General features: G+C 40.4%; 1 protein-coding gene across 2 annotated transcripts in view; it reads right to left on the bottom strand.

Annotated features, from left to right (window-relative positions):
* PCCB (propionyl-CoA carboxylase subunit beta) overlaps nucleotides 1-23121 on the bottom strand; it is an 84645-nt gene that overhangs the window by 543 nt on the left and 60981 nt on the right. For both annotated transcript variants that reach the window (XM_082459179.1, XM_082459180.1), the window contains 5 exons: nucleotides 21678-21801; nucleotides 2578-2685; nucleotides 2234-2334; nucleotides 1709-1807; nucleotides 788-887 (listed from right to left, as the gene is read on the bottom strand). In XM_082459179.1, the coding sequence (XP_082315305.1) occupies nucleotides 788-887; nucleotides 1709-1807; nucleotides 2234-2334; nucleotides 2578-2685; nucleotides 21678-21801 (532 nt within the window). The remainder of the gene's footprint in view (nucleotides 1-787; nucleotides 888-1708; nucleotides 1808-2233; nucleotides 2335-2577; nucleotides 2686-21677; nucleotides 21802-23121) is intronic.

Here is a 23121-nt window from a genome sequence, read left to right as displayed (position 1 = left end):
ACCAAGATGAATTCAACAGGGAATCCAATTAAGAAAGTGCACTTTTATTTTTTTTAAATCACTACAACAACTCCTCCCATCCTGTACATAAACCCCTCTGCAATGTTACTGTGCCACTCCTCCCATCAGGAAGTGGATTGTATTTCTTCACCTGGCCTTATAACTTGCCTTGGCCAACAGAACGTGGCAAAAGTAACACTGCAACTTCCAAACCTAGGCCTCAAGGCACCTTGCAGCTTCCCCGCTCTCCCTCTTGCCCTCAGGACACCATGTAAAGCAGGGTGTGGACTAGCCTCCCTAAGAATTAGAAGCCACATGGACAGAGAGTCTACCTGACAGCCAGCACCAGCCACGTGAGTGAGGCCATCGTGGACTAGCCCCAGTCAGACCGCCAGATGACACAGCTGCATGACTGATCCCAGGCCCAGCCAGCAGAAGAACCACCCAGCTCAGCCCAGACCAAACTGCTGACCCTCAGAACTATGAGGGAAAACGAAACGAAACAAAACAAAACAAAAACGGTGGTGGTTTTAAGTCATTTTGTTTTGGGTAGATTTTTCACAGCACTAGGGTGACTGGAGCAACACTAAGAGACTCAGCCATTTCAGCAATGTTGTTTTGATTCTGGTGACAGAGCAGCGTCCTTAAGTGATGACTGCTCAGGGACAAGCCAGCCCTCACTGGTCTCCAGATTAAACTGGAAGGGCAAAGGCAGACTTCTGGAGTAAAAGAAGAAGCAAGTGACCCAACAAACGAACGGAGCTGCCCTCCCCACCACAGGCCCTACCTCTCACGGCTGCAGGAAAAGGGTTGGCAAACTTCTCGATGTACTCTGCCTGAGCGGCCTCCACATTCTCGTGCCCTTTGAAGATGATCTCCACAGCGCCCTGTCACGAGAGGAGTCAGTGAACGCCCCTGGCGGCCCCTGGAGACCTGGGCAGGCCTCCCTCAGCTCGTCATCGTGGGCGTGGTTGCCAGTGTCCTGGTAAATCAAAGTGTGCCAGAGACAAGTGCCGGCTCCAGGCGCCTGGAGGTGACCTCCGTGACTCCGGGGGCTGCGACAGGTGCTCAGCTGCGGCCCCAGGGACGAGCAGCCCAGGCTAAGCCAGGTGTTTGCCTCCCCAGATTCTGTCCTGCTCTCTCCAACTGCATTTATCCTTCTCTGAGGCCACGATATTTGGCCTAGTTTCCACTGTTAAATCCACAGTTCCCTCACTGAGGGAAGCAGAGTGCTGTTTTCCTTTTTCATGATTCTGAGCCCTGAGCGCGCAATTCAATGGCCAGAGGTGGAAAGACTGAAATGCAAATGTAGAAAGATGAGGACTGAAAGATGAGCCTTCACGTCAGAACCCTTGAAAGTCAGCTTGGAGAGGCGGGGGCACGGGAGTTACCCGGATCAACCGCACCAGCTGTTTTGAAGCAGGATAGGAGTGGGGAGCAGGCACAGCAACAGGAAGTACCTGCCCTAAGTCAGCAGCTGGGGGCTGGGGGAATGTCCAGTCCTCCAAAGGCCAGTTCAGCCCCTTCCCCTTTACTGACGTCTCAAAACCCACTCTAGGCTCCTCCCACCTGGGCACGAAGATGGCGGCACACGCCTGAAGTGAGAGGGCGGGAGGCAGGCTTGCCAGGGTCTAGACCCCAACTCCCTGGAGCCCTGGCCCCTCTCCAACATTTCCCAGACACAGAAGGGAAAGCCAGAGGGCCTCACCTTTGCTCCCATGACTGCAATCTCTGCTGTGGGCCAGGCGTAGTTGGTGTCACCACAAAGGTGCTTGGAGCTCATGACATCGTAAGCTCCACCATAGGCCTAGAACAGACCCAAATGTTGAATGTTAGTGCCTGAGTCACCCATGTCATGTCCCTGCAAGACCCCAGGAAGCCAAGCAAAATGAGGACAAAAAGCAAGTAGAGCCCTCCTGGGCTGCTAAAGGCCCAGTGTCTGTGAGGCCAGGGAGCCGGAGCACAAGGGCACAGCCCACAGGCCTTTCACAGTTCATGGTCACGGTCTTTCCCGGCTGCTTTTTCCCACTGCTGCTTTCAGTTCCCAGATGACCAGGGACACCTCTGCAGGGCGTGTCTGCAGGGCTGTCCACGCTGTGCTGTCCTCCAGAGCCTTTTAAGGGGAGCGAGGCGTAGTCTCCCTCCAGCGCTGCTGAACCTCTCGGCCAGACTTCCAGCCACGACCCTGCTGTGGGAGTGAGTGAGCTCACAGCCTCCAGCGTGAGTTCCTCACCTTCCTGGTGATGACTGTCACTTTGGGCACAGTTGCCTCGGCAAACGCGTAGAGAAGCTTGGCGCCGTGCCGGATGATGCCCCCGTACTCCTGCGCAGTGCCTGGGTCACGAGGAAGAGTTACTGGATACCCACAGAATCCTCAGGAGGTCGGCCTCTGCTCTCAGCTGGGAGGTCTTCCCCCTCCCCAGAGGGCCACCCCTCACACAGCCGCACCATCCAGACACCCACAATATGGAGACGTCACAAATCCTGAGGGAATTTTGCAAGAAGATCTCCAAATAAAGTGGGTGCCTTGCTGGGCAAAACCGCCTCTCCTGGCCCCCACCTCTGTCAATGACTCACCAGGGAGAAAGCCAGGGACATCCACAAACGTGATGAGTGGAATATTGAACGCATCACAGAATCGGACAAAACGAGCCCCTTTCACGGATGAATTAATGTCCAAGCATCCTAGAAAAAGACAGATTATCCAGGCTGAGCTTCTGGGCAATTCCCAGTCCCATCCACACTGGGAATGTGCCCTCAGCAACCATTCAGAGCTGGTTACTAAGGAGGCACCAAAGTTACCTCCTCAGAAAACAGCTAAGGGGATCCTCACACTCCAGGAAAAACTGGGAAGACAGGAGAACCCACCTGGCACTTGCCAGAGGGCCAAGGAGTGGCGCCGCCCCTGAGGGTCTGGCAGCAAAGCCCAGGGCAGGCAGCCAGTCTCGGCCTCGTAAACTGAAGGGCTGCTTGCTGCCACCTGATGCACAGCCTGCCTCGCCCCTGCAGCCAGTCGTGGGAGGTGACATTCAGGGGCTGGTCTTAGAGAGTCCCTGTACCCTGGAATCGGATTCTGGCTTCACCAGCTATAGCCATGTGTCAGGTTAATTACTTCACTTTCTGAGCCTGAGATTCACCACCTGAAAGGCAGGGGTGTTACCCCTCTCCTACCACAGCTGTAAGGATTCCAGGAGACGGGATCTGTGAAAGGGCACAGAATGAGAGCTGTTACTAGTAAACCCTCTCCTAGCACAGCTGTAAGGATTAAAGGAGATAGGATCTGTGAAAGGGCACAGAATGAGAGCTCAGTTACTGGTAAACCCTCTCTTACCACACTTTGCAAAGTATTTTATAAAGCCAGCATTACCCCGATACCAAAACAAGAAAAGGACATTACAAGAAAATGCAGACCAAAATCCCTCAAGAACATAGATAGAAACAGTCCTAAGATATTACCAAATCAAATCCAGCATTAGATAAAAACACTGATGCATCATGACCAAGTGCAGTTATACCCAGGAATTCGGACTTGATTTAATGTGTGAAAAGCAATGAAATTATTAAAGGAGAACAACCATATGGTCACTTCAATAGATATAAACATCTGAGAAAATCCAACATTCATAATTAAAAACTAGCAGTAAACTAGGAGTACAATTGAACTTCCATTGTCTGATAAAGAATATCTACAAAAAAACTTATATACTCATGGATTAGAAGAATAAATCCCCAAACTGATCTATACCAGTGCTGCCCGAAAGAGCTTTCTATGATGATGAAAATGTTCTCTGGCTTTGTTATTTGTCGACATAGTAGCCACTAGCCACATGTGGCTACCGAATACTTGAAACAGGACTAAAAAAGTGAGAGACTAAGTTCCTAATTGTAAAAGTGAGAGACTAAGTTCCTAATTGTATTCAATTTTAATTACTTATACTATTTTAATTATTTTAGATTTAAAGTTTAATAGCAAGTATAGTGGAGAAATCTCTATTTTTCAAGCAATTCCTATCAAAATCATAGGAATTTCTTTTGTAGAACTTGATAAGTGGATTCTAAGATTCACATGGTTAATACAAAGGAGAAAGAATGGTCAAAACGGTATTTTCTTTCTTAAAATATCAGTATAGGAAGACTTACACTAACTGACTTGAAGACTCACAAAAGCAGGGTTTCTCAGTCTTGGTATTATCAACAATTTGGACAGGATAATTCTTTGCTGTGGGTGTTTGACTTCTACACGTAGGATGTAGAGCAGCATCTCTGGCCTGCACGCACTAGATGCCAGTAGCACACCCCTCCACCCCTCATCCCCACTGTGACAACCAAAAGTGTTTCCAACACTGCCACATGTTCCCAGGATATTGAAATTGTCCCTGGTGAGAACCACCAAGAACTACAAAGCTACAGTAATCAAGACAGTATGGCAGAGGCATAGAGGTAGGCAAAAACAGCAATAAAACAGGATAGGTTGTGAAGAAACAGGCCCACACAACTGATTTTAGACCAGGAACCAAAACAATTCAGTGTGGAAAGTAAGTCTTGTTAACTAATGGTGATGGAACAATTAAATATCTGTATGGAAAAAAAAGGAAGTAGACTCCTGTTCCACTCTATACTCGACACACAAAAATTAGCCCAAAATGGATTGTAGACCTTAACATAATCCACAACTACAAAGCTCCTAAAAGATGATGTCGACTATCTTTGAAACCTTGTAGTAGGCAAAGATTTCCTGGAAAGGACACAAAAAGTTCTAATCAGAAGTAAAAACACTGACAAATGGGACTTTACCAAGTTTTTTAAATAATGTGAATCAAAAGACACCATTAATTAAATGAATAAATAAGTCACAGACCACGAAAAAAATATTTAAAATACACATATCTGACAAAGGATTCACATCCAGAATATATAAAGAACCCTACAAATCAACAATAAAAAGACAACTCAAAAAATAATAGCAATAGGCAAAACTTCCCTCTTGCCTAATGCATTTTCTGAGATGATAGAAATGTTCCATATCTTGTTTTGAATGGTGAATACAAGGTTGTATAAACTGCCAAAACCCATCCCAATGAACATGTAATTTACTGTGCCTAAATTGTAACTCAATAAAAGAAAAATCTATGTTAATGACTTGAAATAAAGAATGTGAGTGATGAGTCCTGGGATGAAGACAATTCTAAATTAAGAAACCACAAGAAGTACAAAGAGGCCAGAATAAAAATCAAAATGAAGAAAAATACAAGCAATGACAACCAAAACAAGATAAAATCGTTGGGGAAATGAAGTCAGAAATGGAAAACCTGTGGCCCTGAGCTGCCAAGAGTGGGCCCCAGGTCCACTAAGATGATGGCCTCATCATCTTAGGCCCTAGTCCAGGCCTGACAGAGCACCTGGCACCCAGAGAGCCCAATGAGCCCTGGCTAATTCCTACAAGGAAGAAATGAGAACCAGTGTCAAGGGGGAGGAGGATTTGGGGAGGGAAGGATCGGGAGTTTGGGATTAGCAGATGCAAACTAGTATATATAGGTTGGATAAACAACAAGGTCCTAGGGTATAGCACAGGGAACTGTATTCAGTATCCAGTGATAAACCATAATGGAAAAGAATATATATATGTAGAACTAAGTCACTTTGCTGTAGAGCAGAAATTAACACAACACTGTAAATCAACTATACTTCAATAAAAAAGAAAAAGGGGGCTTCCCTGGTGGCGCAGTGGTTAGGAATCCGCCTGCCAATGCAGGGGACACGGGTTCGTGCCCCGGTCCGGGAAGATCCCACATGCCACGGAGTGGCTATGCCCGTGAGCCACAACTACTGAGCCTGCGCATCTGGAGCCTGTGCTCCGCAACGAGAGAGGCTGCGACAATGAGAGGCCCGCGCACCGCGATGAAGAGTGGCCCCCGCTCGCCGCAACTGGAGAAAGCCCTTGCACAGAAATGAAGACCCAACACAGCCAAAATTAAATAAATAAATAAATAAATAAAAAGAGTCAGAATCTATCTCACTTATAAAAAAATAAAAAAATAAATAAAAAATAAAAAAAGAAAAAAGAAAAAGAAATGAGAACCAGAAAAGAGGCCTCCTCTGTGAGCCTCTAAAGCTGCTTTTTTTGACACCCCATAAACATCACAAAGAATTACTGAGTCAAGAAGGAGGGAAGCTGAAGAACCACAATGGAACCAAGTATTCAGACTCCAGCCAGGGCTAGGGCAGGCCCCTAGGATAGACATTCTAAGTATTTGTAGATAAAGTTTCCACAATGAGCCAAGCAGTTTCTTAAAAAGTGAGCTTGTGAAAGTGCACCTGTACTGGAGGGTGCCAGAACCTGCAGACATAGTCACGCGACAAGAAGTTATCTTTGAGCAGACACAGAAAATCATGTGAAGTCCACACCAGGGACAGACACAGCGAAGAGGAGGAACTAAAGAGATACGTGAACAGCCGAGAACTTACTGTAGGAACAAAATGCATTTTCAGTATGTGTAAATTCCTAACTTTAAACACTATTCCTAGACAACAAAATGGTGGAATAGGCAGCTCCAAGCTCCTGTCTGCAAACAGAAACATCAAAACACAGGCAGAAACTGTCAGAACCAACTTTGTCAAAACTCTGGAACAGGAAAAAGTTTACAACTAAGTAAAAAGCTGAATCAGGAAAAAGGCAACTTAGAAACTGTAGAGAAGCTCTGTGGCGTTTTGAATTACACTTGCCCCACACTTCCCTGGTTCTAGAAGAAGCAAAGAAGACCTGAGGCACAAATCACCATGTAGGTCTGTTCTAACTTGTCTGGGGGCTACCTGAAAGATGGACGTAAGCCTTTCATCACTTCACCTAACTCAGAACTCACCCAGGCCAGAAAAGTGGCAGGCATTGCTCACTGTAAGACAAAAGAACCACCTATAGACATCTGGGGTGAAAGATTACAGTTGAGATTCCCTAAGGCCTGGGAGGAAAAAAACAGGGAGAGAGGGGGTTTGGGGGGGAAATTAGGTCATTCAAGAGCACCTGTGTATACAAGGGACTTCAGAAAGACGCAGATATGCCTAGAGCCAGATGCATGCTCAGAAAAGACCTGAGAAGGGAAATTAGAAAATACCTTGAACGGATCAGTGGAATGGAATAGAGAGCCCAGAAATAAACCCACATACCTAAGGACAATTAATCTTCGACAAAGAAGGCAAGAATATACAATGGGAAAAGACAGTCTCTTCAGCAAGTAGCGTTAAGAAAGTTGTACAGCCACATATAAATCAATGAAGTTAGAACACACCCTCACACCATACACAAAAATAAACTCAAAATGGCTTAAAGACTTCAATACACGACAAGACACCATAAATGTCCTGGAAGAGAACATAGGCAAAACATTCTCTGACATAAATTGCACCAATGTTATCTTAGGTCAGTCTCCCAGGGCAACAGAAATAAAAGCAAAAATAAACAAATGGGACCTAATCAAGCTTATAAGCTTTCACACAGCAAAGGAAACCATAAACAAAATGAAAAGACAACCTACAGACTGGAAAAAAATATTTGCGAATGATGCAACCAACAAGGGCTTAATTTCCAAAATATACAAAGAGCTACAATTCAATAACAACAACACAAAAACCCAATCAAAAAATGGGCAGAAGACCTAAATAGACATTTCTCCAAAGAAGACATACAGATGGCCAATAGACACATGAATAGATGCTCATCATTGCTAATTATTAGAGAAATGCAAATCAAAACTATAATGAGGTACCACCTCACACCGGTCAGAATGGCCATCATTAAAAAGTCTACAAGTAATAAATGCTGGAGAGGGTTTGGAGAAAAGGGAATCCTCCTACACAGGTGGTTGCCATATGATCCAGCAATCCCACTCCTGGGCATACACCCAGACAAAATTATAATTCAAAAAGATGCATGCACCCCTATGTTCACAGAAGCACTATTTACAATAGCCAAGACATGGAAACAACCTAAATGTCCAGTGACAGATGAATGGATAAAGATGATGTGGTATATATATAATGGAATATTATTCAGTCACTAAAAAGAATGAAATAATGCCATTTGCAGCAACACGGATGGACCTAGAGATGATCATACTAAGTGAATTAAGTCAGGCAGAGAAAGACAAATACCATATGATATCACTTATATGTGGAATCTAAAATATGACACAAATGAACTTGTCTACAAAACAGAAACAGACTCATAGAAAAGAAAACACAGTTGTGGTTGCCAAGGGGGCGTGGGGGAGGATTGGGAGTTTGGGATTTGCAAACTATTATATATAGAATGGATAAACAACAAGGTCCTGCTGTATAGCACAGGGAACTAACAATATATTCAATATCCTGAGATAAACCAGAATGGAAAAGAATATGAAAAAGAATATATATGTGTATAACTGAGTCACTTTGCTGTACAGCAGAAATTAATACAACATTGTAAATCAACTATACTTCAATAAAAAATTTTTAAAAAAGAAAATACCTTGAGATGAATTAAAATGAAAACATAACATTACAAAAGACTTGAGAAGACCTTAAGCTTTAACCTTGGGCTGATACCTAAACTCAGTTTAAGTCTGGCTACATGTTGAAGAACAGCCTCAGTACAGAGCCAATTTGCAAAGACTAGGAGAGATGTTTTCTTATTTGTCTGTTTTGGCACCTGGTGTTCAAGGTAATCTCTGTTAAAACAATAGCTGGACACAAGCTAAGGAAAACAACAAGGAATATAGCCTCTGCAAAAATAGTTGGGAAAAGTCACTAGACAAATGGACTACTACAGCATTCAACAATCAAAAAAACAACAAACTCTGGAAAAAGGGGAGAATATGATTTCCAGAGTTACCGCATTATAATATTCAAATGTTCAGTTTCCAACAAAAAATAACAAAGCATACAAAGAAACAGGAAAGTACAGCCATTCAAATGAGCAAAATAAATTAAAAGAATCCATCCCGCAGAAGCCCAGACAATGAACTTACTAAACAAAGATTTTAAAACAACTGTCTTAAATATGCTCAAGGAGGTAAAGGAAAACACGAAGAACTAAAAAAATCATGAAAAAAAAAAGTATGAACAAAATGAGAATATCAATAAAGAGAAATTATAAAAAGAAACCAAACAGAAATTCTGTGGCTGAAAAGTACAATAACTGAAATGAAAAGTTCACTACAGGGGTTCAACAACAGACCTGAGTAGACAAGAAGGGTAAGAAAACTTGAAGATAAGAAAACTTAAATAATCCAGTCTGAGGAGCAGAAAGAAAAGAAAAAATGAAGTGAACAGAGACTAAGGGACCTATGGAATATCATCAAGTGAACTGACATATACCACATGGCAGTACCAGAAGGAAGAGAGAGAGAGAAAGGGGCAGAGAGATTATTTGAAGAAATAATGTCCAAAAACTTCTCAATTTTGGCACAAGACATGAAGCTACAAATTCAAGAAACTCTAAGTAGGATAAACTCATACACACCCATACTGAGACACACTATAGTCAAATTATTAAAAGACAAAGACAGAATCTTGAAAGTAGCAAGAGAGAAGTGACTCATCATACACAAAGAATCTTCAATAAGCTTACCAAATGGGACACATATTTAAAGTGCTGAAAGTTCTATTTTTTATGGTAGTTCTATTTTTAGTTTTTTGAGAAACCTCCATACCGTTTTGCATAGTGGCTGCACCAATCTACATTCCCACCAGCAGTGTACAGGGTTCCCTTTTCTCTACATCCTTGCCAACATTTGTTATTTGTGTTCTTTTTGATGATAGCCATTCTGACAGGTGTGACGTGATATCTCATTGTAGTTTTGATTTGCATTTCCCTGATGATTAGCAAGGTTGAACATCTTTTCATATGCCTATTGGTTATATGCATTTCCTCTTTGGAAAAATGTCTATTCAGTTCTTCTGCCACAGTAATTCCACTCCTAGGAATATATCCAAAAAACCCAAAAACACTAATTTGAAAAAATACATGCACCCCAATGTTCATAGCAGCATTATTTATAATTGCCAAGATATGTAAGCAACCTAAGTGTCCATCAACAGATGAATGGATACAGAAGATGTGGTGTATATATACAATGGAATACTACTCAGACATAAAAAGAACAAAATTTTGCCATTTGCAGCAATATGGATGGACTTGGAAGGCATTATGCTAATTGAAATACAGTAAGTCCCCTACATACAAACATGTTCCGTTCAAGCGCGGCCGTAAGTCCAATTTCTTCGTAAGTCCAGAAAAGTTAGCCTAGGTACCCAACTAACACTATCAGCTATATAGTAATTGTGGTAATAGGTTTATAATACTTTTCACACAAATAATACATAAAAAACAAACACAAAAACTAAAGAAAACATCTTTAATCTTACGGTACAGTACCTTGAAAAGCACAGTAGTACAGTACAACAGCTGGCATACGGGGCTGGCATCGAGTGAACATGCAAGAAGAGTTACTGACTGGAGGAGGGAGAGGAGGTGGGAGATGGTAGAGCTGAAGGGTCGTCAGCAATAGGAGACGGAGGGCAAGCTGCCATTTCACTCACGTCTGAAGTTGATGGCACAGATTCTAGTTCCTTGCTGGATTCAATTCTATCTACCCTTTTGAAACAACGATCCAGTGATGTCTGGGTAGTAGCTCTTTTTTTCTCGTGACAGATGACACAGTAGCACTGGATTGCATTCTTCACGGCTGCTGCAACCTTTGTGTACCATTCTACGTTCGGGTCCTGTGCCTCAAAAACTAACAGTGCCTTCTCAAATAAAGAATATTCCCTTGCTATTTCCTGCATCGTGAATCTCTTAGGTTCTTCAGTTACTTGTTCTTCTTCTTGTCTCTCTTCATCCTTTCTCTGGGCCTCCAATTCCATCAGGTCTTCATTAGTAAGCTCCCACGTTGCACAGCAAGGAGTTCAATGAAGTCGTCCTCTTGCAGATCTAGCTCCAGCTTCTCGCTGAGGATCACTAAGTTGCTGAAGACCTCTTTGGACTCCTCATCCACCTTCTCAAATCCATGAAAATTGTGAACAAACTGCGGGCAAATGTTGTTCCAAACCCCATTCACGGTGATGCCGTAACCTCATGCCACGCAAAGTCAATGTTTTTTATGGCCTTGTAGATGTTACAGTCCTTCCAAAATTGTCGCAAGTTTGTTCCTGATTCATCACTCGCTTTTACTGCCTGATGAAAAGTGTGACATAAATAATATTTCTTGAAAGTCGCTATAACCCCTGGTCCATAGGTTGGATGAGCGACGTAGTATTCGGTGGCAGATGCACTACAGGACATTGGAATGAAAGTTGTCCATGAATGGGGGATGGCCCAGGGCATTGTCGAGCAGCAAAAGAATGTTGAATGGGACATCCTTCTCCAAGCAATATTTCTCCACATCTGGGATAAAGTGGTGGAAAAACCAGTCCTGGAAAATGGCCTGTGTAACCAGGCTTTGGGGTTACTCTTCCATACAACAGGAAGAGAGCCCTTGGCTATGTTTTTAAGGGCTCTTGGGTTCTCTGAATGATAAACTAAGAGAGGCTTCAGCTTTATATCACTGGAAGCATTGCCAGCAAACAACAGAGTTAGCTTATCCTTTGCTGCTTTATAGGCTGGCATCAACTTTTCCTACTTACTGATGTAACTTTGGTCTGGCCTCCTCTTCCAGTACAGTCCTGTCTCATCCACATTAAAAACCTGCTTGGGTGAATACATGCCTTCATCAAGAATTTCTCAAAGCATTTCAGGAAATTCCTGGGCAGCTACCATATTGTGAAGGTTGGCTCTAGTCTTGAAGCAATGAAACCAGCCATGGCTGGCATTAAAAGATGCACCCTCTGATTCTTCGCCGTGTTTCTTCTTCAAGTTTTCATAACGGCTTTTAGCTTTCTCTTGAATCAGCATTAAGCTGAACAGGACTCGACACTGGTGCTGATCCTGCATCCACACACTGAGAAGTTACTCATCTCCTCCATCATTTTTCCACGCTTCTTCGATAGTATTGTTGACATCATCAGCACAGCAGACTTCATGTTCCATGATCTTGTCCGTGTTATTTAGAATTGTGCTGATGGTTGAACAATTCATGTTATAAGAATGAGTGATGTCTACCATCTTTTTGCCTTGCTCCACTCTCTCAATTATTTTCATTTTTCTTTCCACTGTTATCGCTTGGCACTTCTTAGCAGTACCCACTACATCACCGCTGCTTTTACACTTACTTCTGGACATCCTGGGCTTGAAATAAAGATACTGTACTACTGTACTCTATACCGTACTGTACAGTAAAGTACACAAAAGCACAACCACTTGTAGAGGATGCACGCACGTGACAATGTACGCCAGGCACATGAACTAACTTACGTGATTAGACAGGCGAACACACGTTCGCATCTTTGAAAGTTCACAACTTGAAGATTCGTATGTAGGGGACTTACTGTAAGTTAGAGAAAGACAAATACTGTATGGTATTACTTATATATGGAATTTTAAAAATACAACAAACTAGTGTATATAACAAAAAAGAAGTGGACTCACAGATATAGAGAACAAACTACAGGTTACCGGTGAGGAGCAATAAGGGGGGGAGGGGCAATATAGGGGTAGGGGAGTAAAGGACACAAACTACTAGGCACAAAATAAGATACAAAGATATATGTATAACATGGGGAATATAGCCAATATTTTATAATAACTATAAATAGAGTATAACCTTTAAAAATTCTGAATCATTATATTGTACACCTGTAATATATAATATTATACAGCAACTATACTTCAATTAAAAAATTAAAAAACAAGATGCTGAAAGAATAAAACGCAACCAACAACTCTATACTTGGCAAACTGTCCTTCAAAAATGAGGGACAAATAAAGACATTCCTAGATAAACAAAAGCTGAGGAGTTCGTTACCACTAGGCCTGCCCTACAAGAAATGGTAAAGGGAGCCCATGATGTTGAAATAAAAGGGTAGTAGATGGTATCACAGAACTGTATGAAGAAGTAAAGATTTCCAGTACAGGTAACTACATGGGGAAATATAAAAAAGCCAGTATTATTGTATTTTTGGTTTGTAACACCACTTTTTATTTCTTACATGATTTAAAAAACAAATGCAGGGAATTCCCTGGTGGTCCAGTGGTTAGGACTCCACGCTGTCACTGACAGGGCCTGGGTTCAATCCCTGGTTGGGAAACTAAGATCCTGCAAGCTGCGTGGCATGGCCAAAAAAAACCAAACCAAACAAAAAAAAATGAAGCCCACAAAGGTTCACTGGTGAATTCTACAAAACCTTTAAAAATGAAATTACACCAATTCTCTACAATCTCTTCTAGAAGACAGAATCAGAGGGAATACTTCCTAACTCATTCTATGAGGCCATCATCACCCTAATACCCAAACCAGGCAAAAACATCACAAGAAAACTATAGACCAGTGTCTCTCACAAACATAGATGCAATAATCCTCAACAAAACATTTAACAAATCAAACCCAGTAACATACAAAAATAATTATACACCACTTCCAAGTGGGATTTATCCCAGGTATGCAAGGCTGATTCAACATATGAAAAACAATTCAGGTACTCCATTACATCAACAGGCTAAAGAAGAAAAATCACATGAACGTATCAATAGATGCAGAAAAGCATTCACAAAATCCAACACCTACTCATGATAAAAACTCTCAGCAAACTAGAAATACAGGGGAACTTTCTCAGCTTCATAAAGAACATCTACAAAAACCTATAGCTAACATCATACGTAATGGTGAAAAACTAGAAGCTTTCCCACTAAGATCAGGTATAATGCAAGAATAGTGCCCTCTCACCACCCCTTTTCAAAACTATGCTGGAAGTCCTAGCTAATACAATGAAACAAGGAAAGGAAATATATAAAACGCATACAGATTGGGAAGGAAGAAATCAAACTTTCTTTGTTTACAGATGACATGACCGTCTATGTAGAAAATCCTAAAGAACAAAAGTACTGCTGAAACTAATAATTATAGCAAAGCTGCAGAACACAAAGTGAATTTATTAAAGTCAATTGCTTTCCTGTATACCAGCAATGAATTTGAAACTAACAACAGAATACCGTTTACATTAGCACACCCCCACCCCCCCAAAAAAATACATAGGCATAAATCTAACAAAACAAGATCTATATGAGGAAAATTACAAAACTCTGATAAACAAAATGAAAAAGCTAAATAAGTAGAGAGATATTCCATATTCATGGATAGAAAGACTCAATATCATCAAGAAGTATGGTATTGGTGAAATAAATCAATGGAACAGAATAAAGAGCCCAGAAATAGACCTACATAAATATAATCAACTGATCTTTGACAAAGGACCAAAAGTAATACAATGGAAGAAAAACAGTCTTTTAACAAATGATGCTGGAACTACTGGACATCCACATCCAAAAAAACTGATGTAGACAAACCTTATACCTTTAACAAAAATTAACTCAAAATGGATCCACAGACCTAAATGTAAAACACAAAACTATAAAACTCATAGAAGATAACATGGGAGAATACCTAGGTGACCTTGGATATGGCAGTAACTTTTTAGATAAACTACTTTCAAAGGCATGATCTATGAAAGAAATAATTGGTAAGCTGGACTTCACTAAAATTAAAAACTCCTCTGTGAAAGACACTATCTAGAGAATGAGAAGACAACCACCAACTGGGAGAAAATATCTGCAAAACACACAATCTGATAAAGGACTGCTATCTAACATATACAAAGAACTCTCAAAACTTGTGAAAGAATTTCAATCTAAAATAGAACTGGAGGATGTAATTGGAAAATCTCACACATGTGCCCTCAGGAAGACAAAACTTAAGGACTAAGAAACTGATTTCCTTTAAAGGCCTGATTTACAGAACACTGATAGTGCCAAAATTTTCTCAGATGACAGGGGGTTGATCAGGGGTTATCTCATATCAACCTTGGGAAGTTTCATGAATGGGAGATGACCCAGGTCAGGATGGACTCACAAAGTGGGCTGAATTGAGTTTTGTTTCTGTGACTGGACTGATTTTATCTGCTCAGGAAGTTTTCAAGGCTGGTCTCCATTTGTTGTTTATTTTAACTGACTCTAACTGGACTCCCCCCCAACTCTTTACATTTCCTGTCCATAAATACAACCTGCCCCAAACCCTCAATGGACTCACCTGTAGCTTGCTACAGTTTGCTTGTCCTGAACTACAGTTCCTCTGCTATTCCTGAATAAACTCATCTTTTTGAGTTTACCTCTTTGTTTAGGTCAAACAAACACAACAATAAGAAAATGACCCAATTAAAAAATGGCCAAAGACCTGAACAGATACCTCACCAAAGAAAACACAGACAGGGCAAATAAGCATATGAAAAGATGCTCCACATCATACGTCATCAGGGAAATGCAAATTAAAATACACACTTATCAGAATAGCCAAAACGTAGAACACTGAGAACACCAAAAGCTGACAAGGATGTGGAGCAATAGGAACTCTCCTTCACTGCTGGTGGGGATGCAAATTAGTACAGCCACTCTGGAAGACAGTTTGGCAGTTTCTTACAAACTAGACATACTCTTACCATTTGAGCCAGCAATCATGCTCCTCGGTATTTACCCAAATGAGTTGAAAACTTACATCCACATAAAAACCTGCACAAGAATGTTTTTAGCAGCTTTATTAATAACTGCCACAACTTAAAAGTAGCCAGGACGTCTTTCAGTAGGTGAATGGATAAATGAACTGTGATATATCCAGACAATGTAATATTAACACTAAAAAGAAATCAGCTATCAAGCCGTGAAAAGACACAGAGGAAACGTGAATCATAGAGTATGTGGCCTTATCAGACCAGCTTCCTCCATATAACTAACTGGAAGAGGCTGATCTGAAAAAGCTACATACTGTATGATTCCAACTATATGACATTTTGGAAAAAGAAAACTATGGAAACAGTAGAAGGATGAGCGGTTGCCAGGGGTTATCAGGCTAACAGGGTTAGGGGGAAGGGAGTGATGAATAGGTGGGAGCTCAGAGGATTTTTAGGGCAAGTGAAACTATTTTATATGATGCTGCAAATGGTGGATACATATCATTACACATTTATCCAAACCTACAGAATATCCAACGCCAAGAGTCAACCCTACAGTAAACCATGGACTTGTAATGATGTGTCAATGTACATTCCATAATTGTGACAGACGTACTGCTCTGGTTCAGAATACTGATAGTGGGGTAGGCTGTATATGTGTGAAAACAGAGTATATATGGGAATGCTCTGTTGTTTCCACTCAATTTTACTGTGAACCTAAAAGAAGCTCTAAAAAATAAAGTTTATTTAAAAAAAAGAAAAAAGATTAGACACTATGACCAAATGGGATATATCCCAGGAATGCAAAAGTGGTTCAATATACAAAAAAATCAATCAGTATAATACACCACATTAATAGAACAAAGGACAAAAGCTACATGATCAACTCAACCAACATAGAAAAGCCATTTGGCAAAATCTATCACCTTTCGTGATAAAACACTCAGAAAACTACAAATAGAAGGAAATTTCCCCAACACGATGTAGACCATATATGAAAAACCCACAGCTAACATCATATTCTATAGTGAAACACAAAGTTCTCTACCTAAGATCAGGAACAAGACAAGGATGCCCACTGGCACCATTGCTATTCAACACTGTGCTGGAAGTTCCAGCCAGAGCAATTAGACAAGAAAAAATAATAATAAAAGGCATCTAAATTGGAGAAGAAGTAAAACTATCTTTATATGCATTAAGTATGATCTTATATGTAGAAAATTCCAGAGAATCTACAAGAAAGCTACTAAAGCTAATAAATTCAGCAAAGTTGCAGGTTACAAGATCAGCAAACAAAACGCAGTTGCATAGTTGTCTTTCTATATACCGATAATGAACAATCCAAAAAAGAAATTGAGAAAGGAATTCCATTTACAATAGCAACTAAAAGAATAAAACAAGAGCAAATTTAACCAAGATGTTAAAGACCTGTGCAGTAAAAACTACAAAACACTGCTGAAGAAATAAAAGAAGACCAAAATAAATGGAAAGGGGACTTCCCTTTTGGCACAGTGGTTAAGAATCCGCCTAACAATGCAGGGGCCGTGAGTTTGATCCCTGGGCTGGGAAGATTCCACATGCCACGGAGCAACTAAGCCTGTGCACCACGACTGCTGAGTCTGTGCTCTAAAGCCTGCAAGCCACAACTACTGAGCCCACGCACCACAACTATTGAAGCCTGCACACTCTGGGACCTGCATGTCGTAACTACTGAGCCCACGTGCTGCAACTACTGAAGCCCGTGCACCTACAGCCCGTGCTCAGCAACAAGAGAAGCCACTGCAATAAGAAGACCACACACCACAACAAAGAGTAGCCCCTGCTCATCACAACTAGAGAAAGCCCGAGCCTAGCAATGAAGACCCAACACAGCCAAAAATTTAAAATAAATAAATAAATAATAAATGGAAAGACATCCTGTGTTCATGAGTTAGAAAACTTTACATTGTTAAAATGTCAATACTTCATAAAGTGATCAGCAGATTCAATGCAATTGCTACCAAAATTCCAACAACCTTTTTGCAGAAATGGAAAGGCCAATAGTCAAATTCATATGGAATTGCAAGGGGCCCCAAAAAGCCAAAATAATCTGAAAAGGAAGAACATGAGAAGACTCACACTTCCCAATATTAAAACTTACTACAAACCTACCGTAATCAAAACAGTGTGATACTAGAACATGGATAGACTTGCAGACCAAAGGAATAGTATTGAGACCCCAGATATAAACTCATACATCTACAGCCCACTGACGTCTAACAAAAATGCCAAGTCCATTCAATAGGGAAAGAATAGTCTACTCAACAAATGGTGCTGGGATAACTGAATTTCTGCGTGCAAAAGAATGAAGCTCACTACAAATGCTAATGCATATATATGGAATATTAAAAAAAAATGGTACTGATGAACCTAATTGCAGGGCAGGAATAAAGATATAGACATAGAGAATGGACTTGAAGACACAGGGTGGGAGGGGGAAGCTGGGGTGAAGTGAGAGTAGCATCAACATATATACACTACCGAATGTAAAATAGTTAGCTAGTGGGAAGCATCAGCATAGCACAGGGAGATCAGCTTGGTGCTTTGCGATGACCTAGAGGGGTGGGATAGGGAGGGTGGGAGGGAGGCTCAAGAGGGAGGGGATATGGGGATATAGGTATGCATGTGGCTGATTCACTTTGGTGTACAACAGAAACTAACACAGTATTGTGAAGCAATTAGACTCCAATAAAGATCTATTAAAAAAAAAGAAGAATGAAGCTGAACCCCTAACTTACACTATATGTAAAAATAACTCAAAACTGATCAAACCTAAATGTGAAAGCTAAAAGCATAAAACTCCTAAAAGAAGACATAGGGGAAAAGCTTTATGACATTCGATTTGCAAATAAGTTCTTATAATATGACTCCAAAAGCACAAGCAACCAAAAACAAAAAGAGAGAGAAAGAGAATTAGACTTCATCAAATTTTATAACTTTTGTATATCAAATGACGTTATCTAGAAAGTGTAAAGACAACCTACAGAATGGAAGAAAATATTTGCAAATCATTTATCTGATAAGGGTTTAATATCCAGAATATACAAAGAATGCTTGTAACTCAACAACAACAAAAAAACTCTAAGTAATTAAAAATGGGCAAAGGACTTGAATAGACATTTCTCCAAAGATATGCAAATAGCCAATAAGCCTAAGAAAAGATGCTCAACATCCCTAATCATTAGGGAAATATAAATGAAAACCACAATGGGATAATACATCACAGCCATTAGGACTGGCTATTATCAAAATATACCAGAAAATAACAAGTGTTGACGAGTATGAAGAAATTGGAACCCTGTCCATTGCTAATGAGAATGTAAAACAGTGCAGCCACTGTGGAAAACAGTGTGATGTTTCCCCAAAAAAGTAATCCTAAAATTACCATATTACTCAGTAATTCCACAACTAGGTATATACCCAAAAGAACTGAAAACAGGGTTTCAAACAAATACTTGTACACCAATGTTCACTGTGACATTATTCACAATAGCAAAAAGGTGGAAACAACCCAAGTGTCCATCAACAGATAAATGATTAAACAAAATGCAGTTATACACATGCAATGGAATATTATATAGACATGAAAAGTTAAAATGAAGTTCTGATACATGCTACAATATGAATGAACCTTGAAAACATTATGCTAAGTAAAACAAGCCAGACACAAAGGAACAAATATTGTATGATTCCACTTATATGGCATATCTAGAATAGGTAAATTCACAGAGAGTAGATTAAGATTACCAAGGGTAGGAGGTAGGATGGAAATGAAGTGTCTATTTGGGATGATTTGAAATTTTGGGGGGAAAGTTAGTGGTAATGGGCTCACACATTGTGAATGTAATTGACGCCACTGCACTGTACCCTTAAAAATGGTTAAAATAATATCAAAACAACAAACAACCCAATCAAAAAATGGGCAGAAGACCTAAATAGACATTTCTCCAAAGAAGACATACAGACGGCCAACAGGCACATGAAAAGATGCTCAACATCACTAATTATTAGAGAAATGCAAATCAAAACTACAATGAGGCATCATTTCACACCAGTCAGAATGGCCATCATCAAAAAGTCTACAAATAATAAATGCTGAAGAGGGTGTGGAGAAAAGGGAACCCTCTTGCACTGTTGGTGGGAATGTAAGTTGGTGCAGCCACTGTGGAAAACACTATGGAGGTTCCTAAGAAAACTAAAAATACAGCTACCATATGATCCAGCAACCCCACTCCTGGGTATATATACAGAAAAGACAAAAACTCTAATTCGAAAAGATACATGCACACCAATGTTCATAACAGCACTATTTACAATAGCCAAGATATGGAAGCAACCTAAGTGTCCATCGACAGATGAATGGATAAAGAAGATATGGTGTGTATGTGTGTGTGTGTGTGTGTGTGTATATATATATATATATATATATACACATACATACATACATACATACATACACAATGGAATATTACTCACCCATAAAAAAGAATGAAATATTGCCATCTGAAGCAACATGGATGGACCTAGAGATTATCATACTGAGTGAAGTAAGTCAGACAGAGAAAGACTAATATTATATGTTATCACTTAAATGTGGAATCTAAAAAATAATACAAATGAACTTATTTACAAAACAAAAACAGATTCACAGACATAAAAAACAAACTTATGGTTACCAAAGAGGAAAGGGGAGGGGGTGAGGGATAAATTAGGAGTATGGGAATAACAGATACACACCACTATATATAAAATAAACAATAAGGATTTACTGTATAGCACAGGGAACTATATTCAATATCTTGTAATAATCTATAATGGAAAAGAATCTGAAGAATTTATATATATACACATATGGCTGAATCACTTTGCTGTACACCTGAAACTAACACTATATTGCAAATCAACCATAGTTTAGTAACAAAAAAAAAAAAGTTAAATTGGCAAATTTTATGTTATATATATTTTACCACAATAAAAAACATTTTTACAAACCTTTTTCTAAAGACAAGGAGAAACTGCCACAGCAGAAATAAAAGATGAGGCTAGGTCAAAAAGGGAGGGTGTATGTGTCCACATAGGGATTCAAAGGAAACCTAAGAAGGAAAATAGGAAGGAGGGAAGCAGTACCCAGAGTCCCCAACCCCACCCAGAGCACAACCACGGAAGAGTCCCCACACCCTGGCTGTGACTCAAGTCTGACCATCTCACCAGAAAGCTGCGGGGTACAGACACAGCAAGATGCTGTTAACTTGTCATGGATCGGGGACTTCCCTGGTGGCGCAGTGGTTAAGAATCTGCCTGCCAATGCAGGGGACACAGGTTCAAGCCCTGGTCCGGGAAGATCCCACATGCCACGGAGCAACTAAGCCCGTGCGCCACAACTACTGAGGCCGCATGCCACAACTACTGAAGCCTGCATGCCTAGAGCCCGTGCTCCGCAACAAGAGAAGCCACCAAAATGAGAAGCCCACGCACCACAACAAAGAGCAGCCCCTGCTCGCTGCAGCTAGAGAAAGCCTGTGTGCAGCAACGAAGACCCAACGCAGCCAAATTAATTAATTAATTAATTAATTTTTTTAAAAAGAGTATATAACTTGTCATGGACCAACTGTTCTCCTGGCACCATCAAAGGCACTAGAGAGAAAACTGTGAATAAGACACTAACACCCCTGGCCTCAGGGGGCTCATAGTTTAGTGGGTCAGTCATAATGTAATTAGGGGGACAGAAAGCAGGCCTCTGAAAAAGTAAAGACCTTAAAAGTCGAGGAGGAAAGTTATCTATAAATCCTTAAAAAATTAGAGAAGCATGAAAGAAGCATTTTCAGATGCTTATGTTAATTTTGAGAAATTAAGAGACAAAGGAGCTTTCACAACTTCAGCTATTGATATTTGAGTGTTTTTCTCTGGCCACGGAAGGCCGTGTCTGAGGAAAAGGCAGAAGATGGGCACCTTGGGCCCAGGCAGCCCTGGCTCCCAACCACCCCCCAAGGTCTATGAGAGCGTCTCCCTCCTACCTGAAGCCACTTTAGGTTGGTTGCCAACAATTCCAACAGTCCTCCCATTCATTCTTGCAAAACCAACAATGATGTTCTTGGCATAACTGGGCATGATCTCAAAAAATTCTCGCTCATCAACAACCTGCAGGGATAAATTTACTCCTGAGCTCAAAATGATAAACAATATCCAACTCCATTATAGAATGACAGACATTTACAGAATTACAGGCCGGATAGCTGCTCCCTACCACAGGTTCTACCAGGAAGCAGGACAACAGGCAGAGGCAGTACCTCCTCCCTGCTGGAAGGGAAAACAATCTCGTACACAACTGGAAGAGGATAAACCAGTACAGTCTTTTTTAAAGGTTCTATTTGAACTTGGCATATTTAATACACTTTTTTTTTTTTTACCTTACTTTGAAATCATTTCAAACTTCCATAAAAATTTCCAGAATAATAAAAAAAAATTTAAATATCCTTCACCCAGATTCCCCATTTATTAACGTTTTACCATGTAAGCTTCATAGTTCCCTCTCCCAACCTGCCTACCCTGCTTTTCTCTCTGTCTCTTAAGTATGTGTCTGTATATATATTCTCTAACTATATATATGTCCATATACACGACTTTTTTCCTAAACTGTTTGAGAATAAGTTACAGACACGACACCTCTTTACCTCTAAGTACCTATCTGTCTATCTCCTAAGAACAGGACATTCTCTTATATAACTACAGTGATATTATCAAAATCAGGAAATTAACATTAATATATTATTATCTATTATAAAACCTTATTCAAATTTCGCCAGTTATTCCAACAACATCCCTTATAGCAACAAAAATCTGGTTCTAGAACCTGACCCAAGATCACCTGGTACTCTGAGTGGTCATGTGGTCTCTTTAGCCTGCCTTGATTCTTTCCCCTCAATCTTTGTCTTTCATGTTCATAACATCTTTGAAGACTACAGATCAGTTACTTGGTTATTTGGGTTTCATGTTTGTTCATGTTTAACTTCAGGTAAAGCGTTTTTGGCAGAATATCACAGAAGTGACCCTCTCAAGTGCATCACATCAAAAGGCACATGATGTCAATTTGTCCATTAATGGCGGTGATATATGTCAGGTTTCTCCCCTGTAAAGTTACTATTTTTCCACTTGTAATTAATAAGTATTTTGTGGGGAAATATTCTGAAATTATGTAAAAATCCTATGCTTCATCAAGCTTTTACCTAGTAGGTTTAGTTAGCATTCATGGATGACCCTTGCTTATTAACCCAATTACTGCCATGATAATTGCCAAACAATTTTTCTAACTCCATTTTTCCTTCTCCATTTATTACTTGGTATTCTACTGTCAAAAATGTCTTTGCCTTTCCCATTTACTTATGAGAAATCCACAGTATGAAAGTATAGACTTTTGTTTTATTATGTGGATTATAATCTTTACCACCAACATTATTTATT

Source organism: Balaenoptera physalus, assembly GCF_965194825.1.
Source record: "Balaenoptera physalus genome assembly, chromosome: 4".
Taxonomy (NCBI): domain Eukaryota; kingdom Metazoa; phylum Chordata; class Mammalia; order Artiodactyla; family Balaenopteridae; genus Balaenoptera; species Balaenoptera physalus.
This window is presented reverse-complemented; position numbering and strand designations above follow the sequence as displayed.